Source organism: Syngnathus typhle, linkage group LG7 (assembly GCF_033458585.1).
Source record: "Syngnathus typhle isolate RoL2023-S1 ecotype Sweden linkage group LG7, RoL_Styp_1.0, whole genome shotgun sequence".
NCBI classification, from domain to species: domain Eukaryota; kingdom Metazoa; phylum Chordata; class Actinopteri; order Syngnathiformes; family Syngnathidae; genus Syngnathus; species Syngnathus typhle.
Window position 1 is genome coordinate 10,723,916 of NC_083744.1, and position 21,420 is coordinate 10,745,335.

Consider the following 21,420-nt stretch of genomic DNA (forward strand, 5'->3'; position numbering starts at 1 on the left):
ACGGACAGGCGTGGTTCACAAGTGGCCTTTTCCGGGCTCGGGCCATAAACGTAAAGGCATGAAAACCTCGAGATGTCTTGTTCGACGGGTTAGCGCGACTGCCATATTGGATGTGGCATGTTTGCAAAGAAACTAATATAAATTAATGCATTTACTAAAGTGATAAACTAAGACTAAATTGCATTAACTACTCTACCATCAGCCCCCCCCACCCGCTCCATTCACACCCCTCCTCCCATAGATTGATATTAGAATGGAATAGAATAAAATAGATCTTTATTTGTCATTGTCACATGTACAACGAAATTTAAAAAGTGCCAACCGATCAGCGCATGAGATAAGAATAAATAAATAGAATAAATAGAATAAAAAGATAAAAAAATACAAGCTAAAACCCACAGAAGAACATACACAGACATAATCATATCCGTTTAGCGGCATTCAATGTGACTAATTTAATAATAATTACATATATTTGGGAAATATTTAAATCTAAGCATCAAACCAACATATGCATTCATCAACATATTGATGAATTTAATGATTCTATATTCCTATTGCCCAGATCCTGAAAATATGTATCTAAACAGAGACAGATTGAGGAGAACATGGAAACGCCACACAGGAAGGCCTGAGCCAGATGTTCAACCCACAACCTCCTCACTGTGAGGCAAACATACAAAACAGTGCGTTACCATGACGCCACCTTGCTGGAACTGTTCCTTTAAATAGGACTTATTTGTACAAAATGCAATTAATTTTCCATGAAATTCTGACATTTCATTTTTTTTTTTTTTGTTCCTTCTTCAATGATTCATGGAAGCTCATGACCGGTTTGAGTACATTTTTTTCACCTGGGCCTAGCATGCATTACTGGTCATTGATGCCATGGACAAACTTAACAGGTTTAACAATTAACATGTTAGATTTGTGTTATTTGCTTAACCTACAATCTGGCTGTGCCAGTTTGGTCGATAGTGGTGGACTCAGTTAGATCTGTCAATAAGAGCAGCAGAGCAATAACACCACATTGTTTTGTATCGTTTCATGTACTGTACATACTTGAAATACAGGTTAGGTGGTCTTCCTGCTGCGTAGTTCTTCCTGACGCACCACCTTTGTGCACAGGTTTGCAGCACTGCTATTGTAGTCCGCACATCCCTAAGTACAAGAGGGCCAGTTTGTGATGGTCCTTGCTATTGCTGTCCCTGTTTTTTTTTTTTTGTGTGTGTGTGTAAAGATACAGCCTAATGTAGAGCGCTTGCTTGCGGTTGTACAACTTGTTGTGTAACTAATTTACATAACTTGGAATAACAGCTATGGTTTTGTGTGTGTTCACTAAAAAATATAATTGGTTTTATCAAAAGTGACAACCAAGAAGTATCACAGCGAGTCAGCAAAAGTACAGTAATGTATGAGATGAGAATTATTATTATTTTTTTGAGTTGGACAATAATATATCTCATATATCATTTATCTATAATAATGTCTCAGCCCAGTCGAAAACAAGGCGTCTTGACTGTCATTCCGTTCGCAATCACGTGATTTCTACATTCTATTAACTTTATTGAACAAAAGGTTCATCAGTCCAGTGATTGGCTGGTGGTATAGCCTGCCTTTCATCACAAGTCCATTGGGATAGGCTGTAATACATTCTAAGAAGATTAATCGATAGATAGAAATATAGAAAACATATATAGAAAAGAAAATATAGAAAACAAATGCATGTGGGTATTCACCCTGTTTTATTTATCTGAGAGGACAATGTGGCAAATGTCACAGGTGCAAATCTGATGTGAGCTAGATTTGAAGAAGTCAGTTAATAAAATGAGGTGCCAATCATAAACCCACTATACAAATGAAGGCTTATAGAAACCAGATAAATCAAATTTGAGATTAGAAACCAAATTTGCATGTGACAACAGTAGCACAAGTGGCTTCTGTTCACTCTATGGTTATCTTGTCACCATGGTAGAGATGGCCTGCAACCAGGTTGGCAGAAATTCTACAAAGTGCAGTCATTCAGTTGCAGTAGCAATGGTGTCGTTCGAGCCATGATATTACAAGTTTCTTTCCCATATGTCCCCCCATGTCACATTGTACCACATGACTGAGAAAGATAAATCGTAAGGACCAGTTTTATTTATATCAAACATAAAAAAACATTCACATACACACACTAAAAGGAATGCATTATGGCAAAAAATAATTTAAACTACAGCACGTTTCATACAGAAATTCTCATCCTTCGCACAAGTAGCCTCATTTACAATATTAGTCATCTAACATGTAGCCACATGTCTTCATTTTGGACTATCTGTTCTACAATGTGTTATAGTATATAAAAGAAACAAAAGCGGTTTTTCACTTTCGGCAAAAGTACAAAGTCAGAATCTCACATTTATCTAATAAAAAAACATCAAATCAACTAAAATCATACAACATTCAAGTCTATAAAATAATTCCATTATTTCTCAGACTCCCTCCATCCTCTTGCGTTCCTACCAAATTTGTACACCAGTCTGCGCCCGTCTACTCGTTCTAGGATTTCCCTTTTGTAGTAATATCTGTGGCAAAGAAAAGACAAATTACTAAATGAACAACTGCATTTGAGAATGGATGAATGAATGAGTAGGATGAGTTTTTATTTTTTTACATATTGTGACAGTTTAAAATATTTTGTTTAGGTAGCAGTTACTCTCTCACTCGCCCTGAGCAAATGTATTGCCACCTGTGATTTTATTTCTGAGATGCAGTTAAGAAGGGTATTAATTGACCTTGTCATCGGTAGACACAGCAATGTAAAGCTTTGTGTAATTTTTCTGTAATTGTGGAAGCTGATACCATGGGGAAAAAAAGAATTGTCCCTAAAATTGGCCCTTAGGGGAACCAGACTCGATTTTGTGTGTTTTCAAGTAACACACCTACGAAGAAAGTTTGAGCTGTGATGAAACCATGGTCTCTCTTTCAGATCATTTGAATGTAAATATTTAACTATACTATTGCTGAAACAATGAAATTAACAAGGAAAATAAAATTACTACAGAACTAAAGAGAATAATTATGTATTTGAATCAAATAGGATGATGATATAGTATGACAATTAATTTATTCTCTTCTCATTTAAAGAACATCTTGAGCAGTGCTATTTTTTGTGTGTTTCGGATTAACCTTGCACAGTTATTCATTTTTACTACAAATATAATAATTTCGTCAGCCAAGTATTGCCAACTCATTAAAATGAATAACAATATTATTGGTCAGTATGTTGACTGTTGATGTACCTCATTGCCCGACTCAGTTTCTCATAGGTCATGCTGCTGTTGTTTTTCTTCTTGCCCCACAACTGTGCCACTTCCTCTGATTTAAGAAAACGAAAAACCCCTTCTGCCCGATCCTCCCATTTGATTAGTCCTGGATTGCGGTCAGGATGCAGTAGAATGTCTCTGATAAATTCCCACAAATGGGACCCCCTTGGATCTGTTTGGGAAAAATCAATATTGAAGAGTTAGGTGAACTTGCTATGTAAAAGGTTGAAATGAATCACCAAATTAAATAATCACATAGACAATAGCATTGGGACACTGCACCATAAAACAAAATAAAATACGTTTAAACAGAAGACGATTTGAATTTGCTGTAAAAAGTGTAATTTCTGTCTGGAATTGATTGGCCGTTGTTCCAGAAGAGCATTTGTGCAGTCAGAGGTCATTAATGTTGGATTGAAAGGTGACGTCTCATTGAGCAACAAATGCTTACGAAGCTAATGAATGTTGCATTTGTCAACATCTCTGATGAATGTTTGTGTAAATCAGGAGGTCACCTCTGTCATTAGTGACATTTAACAAATTCTCACAATGCTTATAGTCAACGCAGAAATGTTCGTGAAGGTACTTGCGAAGGACACTAGCTAGAACAGTAACAAAGTAAGAAAGGGGAAAAAAAACTAACTGCAGGCCTGCTGGTCAGAGACCTAAATAATATAAACGTAGACACAGAGCCTCAGAGGTCTCAAATACGCAGAACACTCCAAAACACACAAAAAGGCCTCCACAGGGTCACAAACTGGCGTAAAGGCATTTCAGCAGGCAATTCGCAGACAACTGTGCGAGCCAATAGACTATGAATGTCATCAAAACAGGCAAACGTGTGTGCAGCGTCCTGGGCACTCAGTCGGGGCAGATGCAGATGGTGGGCGTTGTCATCATGGGGATTTTGACGCCCGTATGTCACTGCTTATAGAACATTTTTGGTTTTGTGAGGCTTTGTAAAAGGTTGCAAACATGATCGAAAATGCTTTTACTGGTCACAAACAGTTTTTCTTGGAAGGAAATAATTTTAAACATGCTCAAACGTTCCTTGCGAATCAACAGTCTTGCTAACAGTGGCAAATGTTTGCAATACAGTCATAAGCATTTGCAAACGGTTGTAAAACATGTCACCAAAGTTCTTTTGACTTGCCAATGCGGCAGAACACGTGAACAGGGTTGTCAGGGTCACCGATTGTTAAGATTAGCAACTCAGTGAGATATGGCTGGCTTAGGAAAGCTCTGTTTTCTAGTTTATCTGGGTTGGAGTTGAGAGGGATAAGCTGGGTTCTCAAGTTTATCCACACCAAACCCATCCATGCAATTATTGACAGGCTGGTTCCTTCAACGCCTACAAAGGCTCCTCGTCTTCTTTCAGCGTCTGTGGACCACATAAACCGTGGCAAATTGGGACAGGCTTAATGTGGCCTTCAGAGGACCCTCCCTGTGAATTTGCACACAGCCCATGTTTCTCCAGCATATCCTGGGTTATCCACGGGTTTTTGTCCTGCTTGGGCATGCCTATAACATGTCACCAGGGATGATAGAAGATATCCAGGATGCATCCTAACCTGCGTATATCTGTGATCTTGTTGTCTTGGTTACTACCCAGAGCTGGTGACCATTAATAAGGGTGGGAACAAAGACCCTCTGGTACATTGAGACCTTCCCCTTTAAGCTTGGCTCCCTCTTCACCACGACAGACTGCCACAGAGCCTGCATCTATGCAGACACTGCACCAAGCTGTCTGTGTCCATCTCCCGCTCTATTCCACCTTCCCTCATGAACATATTCTGAATTTAGTTGAAGTCCTCTATTTGGAGTAGAATCTCATCCCCAACATGGATTAAATATTCAGTACAAAGTCTTTGTCATACATACATCATTAGACAAAGGGTTCCGCATTCAATTATTATCAACTAGGGGTGTAACGATTCATCGATACACATCGATTAATCGATATGATGCTCTACGATTTATTGGCATCGATGCTAAACGTAAACATCGATTTTGACCTCGGACATTAGACGCGACTTTATTTGGAAATCCAGTTCATTGTTGCTTGCTTCCTCTTTCCGGGCTCAGCGCGCGGCGTGTTGCGTTGTGAGCAGAGCAGGCACGTGAAAGGGGAGTCGACAACTAGTACGCGGCTCCTGGGCTGGTGCTATGGCTAGTGTCCAAAAATACGAGGAAATTGGCTCCCCTTTAGGCTTCAAGTCATTCTTTGGAAGCACTTTGGATTCCAAAGAAAAGATGACTCAACGAGTCAACGGACAAAACACGTGCAGTTTGTAAATCCTGCCATGCGGTGATCAAATATTCAGGGACCACAAATCTCGATGCACATTTAAAGAAAAAACACGACATCAAAGTTCAGTGTTAAAATAAGCACTTTGTATACTACAATACTCTTGTAATTTCCTAAATAAAGAGTTTGCAGTACCTTGTTGATTTTGCGTATGAATTGTTATAAATCAGGATATTGTTCTATATTTTTTATTTTAAAAAATATATATATGTATCGATCGTAGAGCACTATATCGTGATGTATCGTGAATGAATCACAGCAGGGTTTACGATATCGGTAAATATCGTATCGTGCTTCTTTGTATCGATATGATATCGTATCGTGACAAAACCCGCGATTTACACCCCTATTATCAACCTTTATGATTACATTTATAATTTGAAATCAGAAGGACAGGGAACATAGTGACAGTTGTTAAATTTCTATGGTACTTGGTACTAGAAATATAAAAACTTCAAATGGCGTGCAAGTTGGAGAGACCAAAATGCTGGTATGTATATCATACCAGTTTATATTAATAAGTCTATACAATAAACCTTTAACAACCCAGGTATGTTAAGGACCAGTCTGCCATAAATATATGATCTTAGGATCCGACCAAAGATGAACAGTTAGAGTTGTCCCAATGCTTTTGTCTATTTGTGAATGAGGGTTTATATTCTTCTTACTGTGTTTTTTGACCTGATGTTGATGACTGTAGGGCATTTTCATTTCTGTAAAACAGAGTTTAGGTGAATCTTTCTTCTATGCAATTTTGTCACATCTGAGAACATGTTATACAACTTTTTTAAATTAATCGAATCACTAGCGCTAAGGTTTACGTGTTAGTCATTTAGCTTCGTAGTGTCCTTCTATCATCCATTGAAAATATATTTATGACATTAAAAAAAACGGGTCCATGACCAAACCGTGTTAGAACGTCACGTAGGATCGAAGCGAGTAAAATTGAGATTTAGGTGTATATTTGAAATTCCTTACCAGGGCTGGAAGGGATAAGTGAGACAGCCGGTACATGAGGTTGGATTGATGAGTCATAGACATCTGTCAATAGAGGAAAAGGTAACAGATTGAAAAATGCTTTGGTAACTACTTTGATGAAATGTACGTATTTTGTATACAATCAAATCAAACATATAACTCATATATTTAGTGTACCTGTTTGTGGATAGCTGTCTTCTGAAAAGGGACAGGAACTGTCAACTGCAAAAACATAATAATAAGAATAATTAGGACAATTGGAATCGCTTTAGAATGCCCTTAATCACTGATATAATCAGTTCCAAGATTATGAGATTGTAAGGATGTCAAAGTCTGCTTTATTGTCCATTTCGTCACATGCCAAGACACACAAAGAAATCCGAATTACGTTCCCACTATCCCACGGTGACAAGACATAGTACACAATATACATACAAGTAAACAACACAAAATAATAAAAACAAGAAGGCACAAACAATGAATAAATAAGAGTGATGAAGAAATAATAAATAAACGAATAACTATAATTGTCTCTTTATAGCAAAGTTCAGCAAAAGCCCTTCCTGACTGTGGCTTTAATTTAAATCGCACTTTGAAGACACGCACCGGCCCACTTGAGATCTGATATGCTTTGGAAAAGAATGGGCCCAAGACTTCCTGCAACGTGGAGAAAGTCCTGATAGGTCAGGTTACAGAGCTGGTGGCCATCCATATCAAGGTTTTGGAAGGGCATGTTGGAGGCATCAATCTGGTTTATGTCCATGACATGGTGCAGCCACTCCCACACTTGATATTTACTCCAGAATTGTGGCTGGGAATCAAGAAGCCATGAGTTACCACTGGTGTACCCAGACATTCCTATTGGAACAGGGGACAGGGACAAAAATATATTTGTGATTACTTCACTACAGACAGATACAATATGTGTGCCTTGGTGTGAGTCATATGTCTCACCACCAGGATAGTAGTTGATGGAAGCCCAGTGGTTACTGGTTAGGTGACTGTCGAGAGTAGTGTTTGAAGTGATGCTCATACTGCTGCAACACACATTCATCATAATCAAAATGCAGCAGGAGAAGATACTGGAGCATAGAGACCCGCCTGCACACACTTGGCACACGTTCACGCTTTCATATTCCCTGTTGGCTCAGCTCCCACTTTCTTTTCAATCGCTAGCTCAAGTGGAAAAGCAGACATTTGTGAAGAGACTTACTGACACACATCCAACTCTACAGAAGTAAAATGAAATTGCTCATGTAAGTTCTTGAAATAATGTCTGAACTTTGAGAAAGAAATATGTGTTATGCGTTATAAGGTCACAATTATGTTGTCATCTTGATACATGGGGTGCTTTCGCTTACGTTTTAAAAGTCACTTCATCGATACAACAAAAGTGGTGAAAATATTAGGTCAGCTTTGAGTTTAGTTTTTTGTTGTGAATTAGTGCTCTGGAAATTGGTGTTTGGAAAACAAAAACATTATTATTAGATAACGTATTAGTATTTTTTAATTTATATTATAACTTAAACTTCAACTCCATGGGTAAAAAAGTAAGTGGAAGTAATAAAAACCCCAATTTAAAAATAACAGTAGATTATAAAGAATTGTGGTTTTTTTCTTGTTTTCCAAAAATATTCAAATAGGACAAAGGCAATTTGTGGTTGACGGCATTTGCTCGTGTACAACATCTGGCCAAAATGTATATATATGTATATATATGCACTCAATTTCACAAGTGAGTTATTACTTTTTCCTAGATGAACAAAAAATGTGTATTTTACAGGAGCAGATCAAAAAAAGAAAGACAAAGACAGAGAAAGCAAAATGCTCAAAGCACAATCTAAGTATTAATCAGATTGCTTCAATGTCTTCCCGATGCTGTTCAAAGCCCCTAGGAAGAATAGGACCTCAGGATGACAAGCGGCTACTTTGCGGAAGCTTGGATTTTGCCTCGATAAACTTCGGTACTCTAAAAGTGGAAATATTGTGCAAATTGCCATGAACAGCAAAACATGCCACTTTACGAGTTAGATCACTCATGTTGAAATGATCGGTGGTTTCAGGTCTCCTTTTCTGTTTCTTGTAGTACTAGGAAAGGACAATGGGACTGATGAGCTGCTCCCCGCTGTTTCTACAATAACCAGAGAAAACCAATTAAACATGAACCACATTTGTGGTCTGGGTTTAAAAGCCTTGTAAACCTTTCTGCACTAACATCTTTTTGCAGTAGCTATCTGTATTTACTTTTTCCCACCAGATGATGAGTGGAGCATTCTGCTTTGTTCTTATTTTCTTTTTTTTTAAATTCAATGCAAAAAGGATTTTTCAGCATTCAGAAGATATTTTTAGGTGTTGACAGTTGGTGGCAGTTTTATATGTTATCCTACCACCACCTGCAGGACTGAAGTATGACTGCACAGACTTGAACATAGAGTGTGGGGCTTCTGATATATGTATATATATATATATATATATATATATATCATTTGTTTACTCTTCCCTTCTGCCTTCAAGGTCTGGGTCACACCTTCACAAAACACCCTCACCTTCAACTTCACCATCATAAACAGGCAAATCTGGCAAATCTGGTTCCACCACAGATCACACTGATTGCGGTTTTACCTAAGCAAAACCATTATTCCAAGGAAGATTCTCAGTTGTTTGCTGTTTGCAAAATTCCCCAGCAAATGCAACAGAGCAGACTTGTTTGTACTGAAGAAATAAATCACACTTAATGGTCTCTCATATTGAGTAACAGGTGTCAAAAAACTATAATATAACTGAACTCACAATGTTTGAACTTATAGTTTTAAAACATTTGCGTGCATGTACCCTGACATGGTAGCTTAATACTTAATAATTATACATAATAATTGATGTAATTGCTCAACGTCACACTGACGGACATTGGGAAATTGTGTCTACAAATTCCATTTATTTTTACCATCCATCCATCTATCTATCCTTCCACCCACCCACCCAACTCGTCCATCCATCCGACCGTCCATCCATTCATCCGATCCGCCCGCCTGCCTGTCCTTCCATCCATCCGTCCATCCAAACACACACAACATAAATAAATGTAACATTTTTTTTCCAAATAAATAAGACGGGACTATTTCAATTTGAACTGATTTCAGTATAAAATCTAATAATATTTTTGCAGCCTACCAGTGCAGCAAATTGGTCCAACCAGGCCTGCAAGAGATCTCACTTCCACCTTTGTTGAATGATCATTAAAGTTCCGGCAGATTACGAATACTCTTAGCGTAAATGTCTCCAGTAAAATAAGTCAAGGATTTGAATTGCTACCCGTAGGTGCTTCCTACTACAATGAATATTTAACTTCCTCAAATTTCCTGCGACTCCAATTGGTTGATCTTGCTTGCTCCATGCAGGTAGATATTTGCATAGAGACCCGCCTGCACACACTTGGCACACGTTCATGCTTTCATATTCCCTGTTGGCTCAGCTCCCACTTTCTTTTCAATCGCTATCTCAAGTGGAAAAGCACACATTTGTGAAGAGACTTACTGTATCTGACACACATCCAACTCCACAGAAGTAAAATGAAATTGCTCATGTAAGTTCTTGAAATAATGTCTGAACTTTGAGAAAGAAATATGTGTTATGCGTTATAAGGTCACAATTATGTTGTCATCTTGATACATGGGGTGCTTTCGCTTACGTTTTAAAAGTCACTTCATCGATACAACAAAAGTGGTGAAAATATTAGGTCAGCTTTGACTTTAGTTTTTTGTTGTGATAGTGCTCTGGAAGTTTACTCAAAACCTGCTATGTGACAACAGTAGCTCTTTCCGGCAAGTAAATTTTCTCGACCGCAATGTATGAACTCACCACAATACAATCTTACACATCATATCTTAAAATAGCTTCATGATGCACCGCTGAAGGTGTGTGAGCTAAAATAAAGTCTAAAGCCAATAGTCTATAAAGTACTTTCTGCAACGTCAACAAGTCTGCAGTGTTTGGAAAACAAAAACATTATTATTAGATAACGTATTAGTATTTTTAAATTTATATTGTAACATAAACTTCAACTCCATGGGTAAAAAAGTAAGTGAAAGTAATAAAAGCCCCAATTTAAAAATAACAGTAGATTATAAAAAATTGTGGGTTTTTTCTTGTTTTCCAAAAATATTCAAATAGGACAAAGGGAATTTGTGGCTGACGGCATTTGCTCGTGTACAACATCTGGGCAAAATTTTCCACGTTTGTGGTTTCCTCAAAATTTTGGCAAATGGTAATGCGATTGTTTTTTTTTTAAACAATGCCTGTCGCCCGGCGACTCGGTGGATCACTGGTTAGCACGCCAGATATTGTTTGTTCACTAATGTTCCATAACAAAAATCTGAGGCCTTCATTGCACAGCATTTAATTTAGTGGTGTCAGAGTAAAGGTATCAGAGTAAAGGAGGTATTTTACTTTTGTACGCCACAAACTCAAGTGAATTCAAGCAGGCTTTTGGCAACAGGAATTTGTGTTTTTATTTCTTTGGGGGATTTTTCAGCAGTGTGGAAAACATAGAGGGTGTTATTCTTTCAGTCATGTTTCCTTGCTCTTATAGAAACACTTGTATTAATAGGCAAAAAGAAAAGAAAACCATAACATGCTAGACTACTAATAGCATATTTTGAAATCTTGATTTACAAACTTAAAAGATTGCATTTCTTTCAATCTCCATTCAGCCACAACTGAACATGGCCACAATGTCTACAAACTAAGTTGTATAGTCAATATAGTAATAATCACTTGCGGCCAGTTAGTGGTTTGAACCTTTTGTTCCTGTCTAGATGCTTTTGACAGTTGAAAGCCATTTTCTTTTCAAGCATGATTGTGCTCCAGTGCATAAAGTAAGGTTTACCGTATAAAGTTAAATAAGTTTCACGAGGAAGAACTACTGTACAATGCACTGACCTATTATATTTGGGATGAAGCATTCAACAGAGATTGTGTGTGATCCAAGCCCGCTCATCCAACAACTGTGACTTCTGACCTCAGTTCTTTTGGATGACTGAACAAAATATTTTGATGTTTGTTCTTCCTTGTGTTGTGAAACTGTTGAACAAAATTCTGGATATTTCACATCACCATGTCTCTGGTCCGGATTGTATGATAAACAAAGATTTCTCAGCCGTGTTGTTTGCTTGCTGTGGTGTGAAACCAATGAATCCGATTAACAAACGTCGGAAAATTGATATTTAGACGTGCTACTCCAGTTTCCCGAATAGCTGATAGTGTTTATGATTGGTTCAAGTCACTGTCTAAAATGAGGAAAGAAATTAATGAAGTATTGAGTAATTGCATTTCTTTTAAAGACTTAATCGCACCGGCCCCTGAAGACGCTGGCCCACTAAACATCTGCCCACTATGAATGCTGGACCACAGTTTATTGAAGTAAATTAAATCTGTCTTTCTACAAGTGAACTGATATGATGCACTACTTATTAGAGCTCCAGTTGGGCTCCATTTCTTTTAATATTATTTGTTGCCACATTTTATATAATTTATTTGCCACAGGACAATGGGACCTTCATTTTTCCCCATTTGATTTCATTGATTGTTGTGCTTCTTTGGTCGACTTTTCCAGAGGTCCACTGGGTGATAATAACAGGGAGAGACAGCGTGAACGAGATCGAAGTCTGTTACATTGACTCCACTTCTTGTGACTCATCCTACCACAGGCAGTGATATACTCAGACACAAGAAAATGTCCTCAAATTGCAGGCGTGAAAGACCAATCCCTTCTGTCTTCAAACGCTGACTCACACATTGTAGAGACTCACGTCATCACCCAATAATAGTACACCAAGCCAGTTACAAAAATAACCTTTTCAAAATATTTGGTGACACTGACGAATTTGCATTTTTAGGATGCAGCTAAAAGTATGCATTTGACACCATAAGCTGTCGAGGCTGTCAGTAAGCGTAAACAGACAAGATACAAGGAATCTGCACGCTCTAATGAACAGGAACTTATTAGCGGCAGTATGTCTATTCCTGTCCCACTAGCCTACTGTCTTTCATTAGCTGCTTATGTCACGCCTGCTAGTGTTGTCTTTCATACTTCCCATTTTGATTAGCATTTGATCCACAGGCAAAGTAGGAAAAATCATGTTCATTAGTGTCAATTACTGCTACATGTGATCATTTTTACCAACTAAATTGTATTTTTTTCCTTCCTGTCAAACAACAGTGTCTATGTAATTACACTGCTGAGTCATGTTGCAGGATAAACATGAATTATTCACAAAAGTGATTTTTTTTATTGCTTTGCATTGTCCTGGTGCTATTTATTCAAATTAGAATATTTTATCTAGCATGTCCTGTCTCTGTCCCTGTCACACACACAGGGTGTTGATTCCTCCTCGACCCATAGGTGACACTCTTGCCTCATATATTGTCGGAATCTGTGGTACACCATTACAACATAATCAGAAAGCCAACCAGGCAACCAAGCAACCAAGGGCGTCATAGTAGTGGGTGGATGCTGCTAAAATTCCACAGGTTTCTTTGCATTACTTGATAAGGGAGTTGCAGAGGTAAATTGAAGTCCTTGTTTTAATTTTTGCAATGAACATTCTCAAAAAATGTTCATTTGATTTAAAATTACAGACATGTAAAATGGAACACAACAACTTTGGGCATAAAAGTAAAGCTTGTGTAGATTGTAGAACCCCACCAGAAGCCCCAAAGCAGACTTTGACTTTGACTTTGACTCTATGTTCAAGTCTGTGCAGTCATACTTCAGTCCTGCAGGTGGTGGTAGGATAACATATAAAACTGCCACCAACTGTCAACACCTAAAAATATCTTCTGAATGCTGAAAAATCCTTTTTGGATTGAATTTTCAAAAAAGAAAATAAGAACAAAGCAGAATGCTCCACTCATCATCTGGTGGGAAAAAGTAAATACAGATAGCTACTGCAAAAAGATGTTAGTGCAGAAAGGTTTACAAGGCTTTTAAACCCAGACCACAAATGTGGTTCATGTTTAATTGGTTTTCTCTGGTTATTGTAGAAACAGCGGGGAGCAGCTCATCAGTCCCATTGTCCTTTCCTAGTACTACAAGAAACAGAAAAGGAGACCTGAAACCACCGATCATTTCAACATGAGTGATCTAACTCGTAAAGTGGCATGTTTTGCTGTTCATGGCAATTTGCAAAATATTTCCACTTTTAGAGTACCGAAGTTTATCGTGGCAAAACCCAAATCTGAAAAGTCACAGTTGGACAGCAAAATAATGAAAAGTCCCAAAAGAAAAGTGCAGGCTACAACATCAATTTAACACATGACAAGGAACAGACCAAGCATCGACCACACCAAAGGCCTTGATAATAACAGAACAATACCAAAATGAAAGATAGCTGGGAAGGAGTCAAGGGAAAGGATGGGAGTGATTGTCTGCAATGGGAGAGCATAACAAACCGCAGGTGAAACGTTGCCGAATAATCCTGATTTAAATTGATGTCAAATGTTCTCCCGATCAGAGATTTTCAACCTAATCTGCTGCGATGATAATGAAACGACATTAGATTCATAAATAATTCCTTGGGAAATGATGGAACATGTACAATAATAATTACAAACTTGCAACATTACACAATGGCCTACAGAAACAAAATATACTTAGGGTAGATGAATCTTCATGAGTGGTTAATCAAATTTTTATGACCCTTTCATACACAGCAAATTATCCACATGTTCAAAGCAAATGAAAAGTAAATTCAAGCACATAAAAAGTCAGAATTCAATGGAAATATAATGTTCTTTATTCGTTCATGTTTTATGTTTCATCAGGATCCCCATAAGCTTCCACAAAGTAGCCGCTTGTCATCCTGAGGTCCTATTCTTCCTGGGGTACTCAAACAAATACAACAAAGTTATACTAAAATTTCTGGACATAGTCAAATGAAAAAAAATACAAAACAAGCAATAGTCAACAAATAATGCAAAAATAATATCAACCCAACAACCTTCTTGTTCAGTACAAGACAGGACAACCAGGTGCAACACAAACTTGGTTTATTGGGAAAAATGGGGAAGAAAAAAAGGGAAGCGGTAGAATGGGGTTCCGGACAGGGCAGTAGCAGTGGAGAGGCAGGGCCGAGGAGGAAGGAGAGTCTGGGTGGTGGTAGTGACCAAGAAAAAGCCGGGGATGAGTGCCTGGAAACGGCTGGGCATTCACAGGGCTGAGGGCAGGAACGTAGGCAGACACACAGGTAGGTGGGCAGGCAGACTGGTGGGAAGGCAGGCAGGAAGATCCTTAATAATAATAAAAAAATATTCAAGGCTACATAATTGATTAATACTTCCAAGCAACATAATGCAATCCCTAGACGGCATCCAAATATGCTGTGCTATGCTCCCTAGGGGCTTTGAACAGCATCGGGAAGACATTGAAGCAATCTGATTAAATACTTAGATTGTGGTTTGAGCATTTTGCTTTCTTTGTCTTTGGCTTTCTTTTTTTGATCTGCTCCTGTAAAATACACATTTTTTGTTCATCTAGGAAAAAGTAATAACTCACTTGTGAAATTGTATGAAGATGCTGAAAAATACTGCATAAAACATACATTAGAGGCGACACAGATTTGTTATTTAAAGGTTATTTTGAGTATTTCTAAAGGTCCTTTTAAATATCGTTGCTCACGTGCACAGAAGGTATACCTCATTAGACTACGACAACCTACTTGATCTCCACTTTGTACATGGCTATATTAATTGTAATAATTAATAACATCCTATAATCCCATTTTGCACTAGTTCTTCTATTCATCATTTAAATAGGGCCCCATAGGACTTCTTTTTTTCCTTCTGTGTATGTCCACAGCATGCACATTTAGACTGACACTGAGAGCTTTCCGAAAAACTTTGACAGTCTAAATGTGGCGGCTCACACCACCCACAGAGCGACCAAATGAGGGAAAAGGAGGAGGATGTTGAAGACTGTATCGAAAGAAATTACCGAGTGAGGGGAGGAGAGCAACAATTAGCATTTCTGGAGGCTGTACGCGTAACTAATTATGTGTGAGCATTGTGCCAGAAAGGCTGTCGAAGGTAGCGAGATCACGCAATCTTAATGAACATGTCAAAAGCTTTTGTATGACCTGAAGGAAATAGAAAATGGTTGATGGCCACTGGCTACCCTGTTGAAATTGTGTCAGGGAACAGTGGCTATGGTGCAACTCCATAATGGCAATAGACAGACACACACAGGTCCCCACTGAAAATAGAATAGTCTGTCTATGAAATTAACCTTGAATTCAGCAGGTGGTGAAATGAATCTAAAAATGCACCTTTTTTATATCTATCATGAATATTCCTCAGAGATGTGCTAGAGGTTGTTATTCACTTTAAAACGTTGTAGTAGAGGCAATTCACCAGTTTCTTTTCTTCTTGATGCATGGTCAACATTTCTTTAGATGTTTTTGGAGCGTTTGCATGCCTTGTGCATAAATCTGTGGAACCATAACCATAAATAGATCCTCAGGACACGTAATACCTTGTTTTTCCCTTTTTGAATACTGCCACGTAAAGTGCAATGTAAAAATAATTTATTATTATTATTATTGTTGTTATTATATACTACGGTAATTCAAAACATCAGATACAAATTATTTTCCTATTTTAAATTTAAACTGCATGTCTATGTTTCTGGGTGCAAGACTTAATATCTGTTATTGACTAACAAATTATACTTGATTAAATTCTTGGGAAAAAGATGGAAACAGGTTCAATTCATGTTTGTTTTTTTAATTTGATAGATTTTCTGTCAGGGAAGAGGCCTATGTGCAATCTTTTGTTACCATTTTGGCACACGTGTGGCTGTAGCATTTGTCATCTAAATTTTATTATAACTACTTCACAGAGAAAATGTAGCCATTTTAAATTTCGCAAACGAATCTTGCTATAAAAGAGACTTGTATTGAGAAATACGTCCATACCCAATGACCATCATAATCACCAAAACACCACCACAGTAATAAAATTCTCAAGACGTTGACAAGAAAAGAAAGATTAATGATGTGGAAGAACTGTGACTGAAAGGATGTGTTCTTCCACATCATGGACCTCTCGCTCACCTCCTTTCACTCTCTTGTCCTTTTTGAACAGCTGAAAAGTCTGGGATACATTATTGGAGCTAATCAGACCAGAATGAGGAAAGCGCTGAGGTGAGACAGCAAAAATTACCTTCCTCCACAGCCTGCCAAGACGGTGCCCATCTTTGCTGGTTCTCTGTTCACACATTCTCTGATTGAGGAGGAATAATGGTGAAGGGAGCACTGCAGAGGTGAAGTCACAAAGCTGCGACTCTCCACCCTTAAGTGATGAATTGATTCTCTAATCCAGTGAAGAGACAATGAAAAGAAATGAAAGTGACAATAGAGGGTGATTAAGGCCCAATATAATTTCATTTTTCTTTGCTGTGGTGCCGATGGTATAAATCTCATGGCCAAGCCGTTTTAACAAAATATGAATAAACTAGCTAATTTTTAGGACATTTTGTGGGGAAATGTGTATATATACATATATATACTATATATACTATATATAGTATATATATACATACATACATACATACACACACACAGACACAGACACACACAGAACGAGAGTGGATGGGTGGATGATGAGAGAGAGAGAGAGAGAGAGAGAGAGAGAGAGAGAGAGAGAGAGAGAGAGAGAGAGAGAGAGAGAGAGAGAGAGAGAGAGAGAGAGAGAGAGAGAGAGAGATGCTCCCTACTCCTGTGTACACCCCAGTCTTTGTTCTACCACTCAAGCCTGTGGGATCATTCACCCGTGTTTTTCTTATGGCCAAATGGTCAAACCGTGTTGCACTTATCTTCAACTCCACGCACTGATAACACCAGGCCAACCATAAACATTTTACAATGGTCAGTGGATTGCAACCTTTTGTTTTCTTTCCTTTGAAGCCCATAAAGCTGTGTGAAAATCACTCTATTAGACCCCAACTAAAATCAGAGTATACTAACTTTTGAAATGTCAAAATTTGTATGTACAATAATACACCTCACTATAAACGAAGCAGCTCTTTTATAATCCACTTGTATCCATCCTTGCCTCCTGGGGGTTTTAATCAGTTGATATCGCTAATATTTGTGAAGTGTGGTCATGTGAAGCCCTTTGAGATGTTTCTGGGCTATCTAAATGAACTTGGGTTGTCATTGTATTTTACCACACCGCCCTCCATTGACAACATAAACACTGTTTCATTTGGTGATCTTTGCAAATAAGGTGACAACATCACTTAAGGACTTCTAACAACTTTTTGGACAGCTGGCAAGACTTGATGTGATGATATATGAAAGAAGTGATGATTTGGTGCTGACAGAGTTAAAGAGTTGTGATGAATAAGGAAACAGCCCCAGATTGCATGTCATGTTAATCAATCTTTTGCTCTTATTGACTATGAACAGCCAACTAAACACTCAACAATCACCCGATAATACGTGTGTCAGTATACTAACACCTCAACAGCATCTGCCACGTCCGAGCATGATCACCAGGGTTTACCTCATAGTGACAGCCATTCAGCTTGTTCTCATTGTCCCCGCTGGCAGACCACTTCTCCCACTGTCCCCTCACATTACCTCTTAAGGCATGGCACTCCCACCCTTCGGACGGACAAGAGGGCTTTAAAGGTTCATTAAAATGTATTTTTGTTCACTTTGTGACCTGTCCATGTAGCGTTATGGCGATGCCACAGCTGGACTGACCCTGCAGTTCACTCTAACAGCTCATAAACAAAAACAGGGCCTGCAGATGACAGCCTACCCCTGTCTGGACTTTGTCATCTGCGACTGCAATGCCTTTAAATACTGTCGTGGATGGCTGAACAAGGTACACTGTGTCAGCCTTAGGAAGCTGCACATCTCTCTTACGTTGGGTTAGGTAGTTCGCTCAAAGACACGTCCACCGATTGTTTATTCCATAGCAACCAGTGGCAATTTCCTTTTTCCCCCACCAAATAATCATCCACACTCCATCTTAAGCCTGCTTATAGGCCTCAGCTATAGAGACTGATCTACTGCCCCCCTGTTCTATTTTTGCACAGCCAACAAAACTGCGTGTTGTGATAATGCCTGTTATGGCAGAATGATTTACAAAGATTACTCGTAAGAGTCATATGCCAACGCAGACGTTCGTACTTATATGCATATGTCGACTTATTTTGTTGACCAAGTCTTAACCTTCATATCCGGATGGCAACACTCTGTTGGAGGGTAAATGCAAGCGCAAGTTGCTACCCACTCACTGACTGATTTTTTTTTAAAGCAAATATTCCAAAACCGTTTGTGTGATGACATAACAAGCTTTGTGTTGCAAATAATTTCATTTCAGGTGTAGAATCGTTTCTGTTTCGTTCAGGATGAAGCCAATTATATTAGAGGTGGCCAGTATCCTGGGCCTTAAAAAAAATTAACGTATTTTTGGTCAAAATATGATTTAGGCTATTATTTTAAGACCGTGAACTTCTTAAATCTCTTTTTTTTCTGCAATGGCAATAGGTTAAGGGTGGGAATGTATTACACTGAGTGGACTATTTTCTCAGCTACCACGTGGTCATATCGTTAACTCTTCATAGAAATAACTGGATTTGTGGGTTTTCCACCAGTCGTATCTCCGTAATGATCCTGCATAAAGGGTCCCTGAGAGAGTCATTTTCTATGAGCCAGTCTTCGATGAGAGGGAAAGGGGATGGGACAGGATGGATATAGGATGACAGGCATTGTGCTTTCTGATGTCCCCCTTTCGTCCCTCAGGACAAGACTTTGAATCCCACATCCACAACCAGTCAACACAGCCACGAAAGCAATCAGGACATTTCAACGTCAAAGTCAAGGATTATGTTTACCTTTTCAAGAAGTCGCGTATTTAATCTCTGATGTGCTCCAAGAAGGACAAAGGAGGACCAGTTCAGCAGGGCATAGAGAGAACCTTCTTAATAAATGCTATGATCATGTGCCATGATATCTGAAATATAATGCTTCTATTGAGAAAGGACTTAACCCGTAACTAAACCAAAAGGCTGAGTACACAGGCTTTGTTTTGCCTCCATACTTGTGGTTTTATTTCTTGCATCTTAGAGCTTAAGCAAGACACAAAATAAAAAAAATCATCCAGTGAGACCCAAGTACCGTTGAGAGCAAATCCGATACAATACGACCATATTGACATGAGATTCACAAGCAAGAATAAGAAAAAAAAATCTCAACAATTTATTTGACAACATAAAAAGCATACATTAAGCATAGGATGTACAGAGATCTGAGCATTTTCTGCAAATCTATTTTTTACCATGAGTATGAAGACCACCAACAAGGCTGTAATGGTGATAAAATTAAAGAAAATGAGAAAGTAATCATGTAGCAATAATTATATGTGTCATTCCCTCCCAGGGATGATGACAAACAGGACCGCACCAGTTTTCAATCCAAGGGCTTTAAGGATGGTTCCACCTTGATTTAAATGGCACTAAATAAGTGAATAAACAAACAATAATAAAAATCTTTATGAGATTTTATCTAGCACAGTTGTACCCATGCCCAGCCTTCAGAATTGTCTTGTCAAACACACAATTCCATCACATCATGACAACTTTGGTTTACAATTTGTTTATCAATTTATTTTAAAACCAAGAGAGATTAACAATCTTATTAAAGCCCCTCATTTTTTCAACAGCTATTATTGTAAAAAAACATAACTGGACAAATCTCCAATCAACGTTGACCATTCTTCTGGTAAGTTAATATGTAGTCAGTCTCGTGACACACTCTGTTTCCCATCAAATTTATTCTGCTATTTGCATATGATTGTCAATCCATCTGAGACATGAAAGGACCAGTAGACTTAAAAGTGCAGCTGTAGATGTTTGCGTATGACTCATCTATACTTTACTCTGGCTGGTGAGAATTTTGCACGTCCTCCTCTGAAGTGTTGTCATGCTCATGTTTTGTTTTTACAGCTGGCTTAATTGCTCTGACTAAGGAATCAGGATTTACCATGGTGAGTCTGCTGACTATAAACTGTCAAAATGGCAAAATACTCAATCGCAAAATACTCTGTCATCCTCTATGTATATATATGGTGGCAGGGCTGCAAATTTTGACCCACAATACCAACATTTCTAAATGATGGTACTTGGGAAATGGACCGGGGACGGGATCAGCTCCTTTAAATGGATCTTCCACAGATTTTTCATTCCAGACAGATTCTCTCAAGTTGATATAAGTGGATTGTTCACAGTTTTTGTTTTTAGCTGGGGAACTTTGGCTGTGCTGGTGAGACAACAACAGAGAGCAGCACTGGCCTTATATGATTGCTACTGAGATAGTTCTATCAAACACCGATATACGGGCATTGCCCTGAAGAAATCAGATAAGCTTTGTGTGCTTGGTTGCATCTCCACAGATAAGGACATTGAATCGAGGCAGAACTATGAAAGAGACAGAGCAGGTGTAAGCTAAAATTGTCCCTCAGAGGAACATCTCCCAAAGGACCTGACGTGAACAGACACCTGGCACATGCATACACATGCATCTGTGCGAACTATTGGAAATCGACACCTACGTGTACTTAAAATCAAACTCAGTTCCAGCCATTTATTTTTACTACTATCAAATACAAAATAAATAAGTAAATGAATTAATTGTCCACCAGAAATACATCTTTTGATGTATATCCATGCAAGCTGCATGTAGTGATAGGCAGAAAAATTATATGCTCTTTCATGAGATGGCAAAAGGTAGACAATAAATCTGCGTCCCCATTGCTTTTATA

General features: G+C 38.3%; 1 protein-coding gene across 2 annotated transcripts; it reads right to left on the reverse strand.

The window, feature by feature from the left end:
• Positions 1-2,120: 2,120 nt before the first annotated feature.
• ehf (ets homologous factor) lies at positions 2,121-9,934 on the reverse strand. Of its 2 annotated transcripts, XM_061283448.1 has the most exons (9): positions 9,766-9,934; positions 8,619-8,725; positions 7,549-7,631; positions 7,201-7,452; positions 6,772-6,816; positions 6,595-6,657; positions 6,285-6,329; positions 3,285-3,480; positions 2,121-2,567 (listed from the first exon to the last, which is right to left on the reverse strand). In XM_061283448.1, the coding sequence occupies exons 3-9, from the start codon at positions 7,625-7,627 to the stop codon at positions 2,468-2,470; spliced, it is 780 nt and encodes a 259-aa protein (XP_061139432.1). In that variant the 5' UTR covers positions 7,628-7,631; positions 8,619-8,725; positions 9,766-9,934; the 3' UTR covers positions 2,121-2,467. The 2 variants fall into 2 exon arrangements, with proteins under 2 accessions (XP_061139432.1, XP_061139431.1); XM_061283447.1 differs by lacking the exon at positions 8,619-8,725 and having other exon boundaries at positions 9,766-9,932.
• Positions 9,935-21,420: the final 11,486 nt, after the last annotated feature.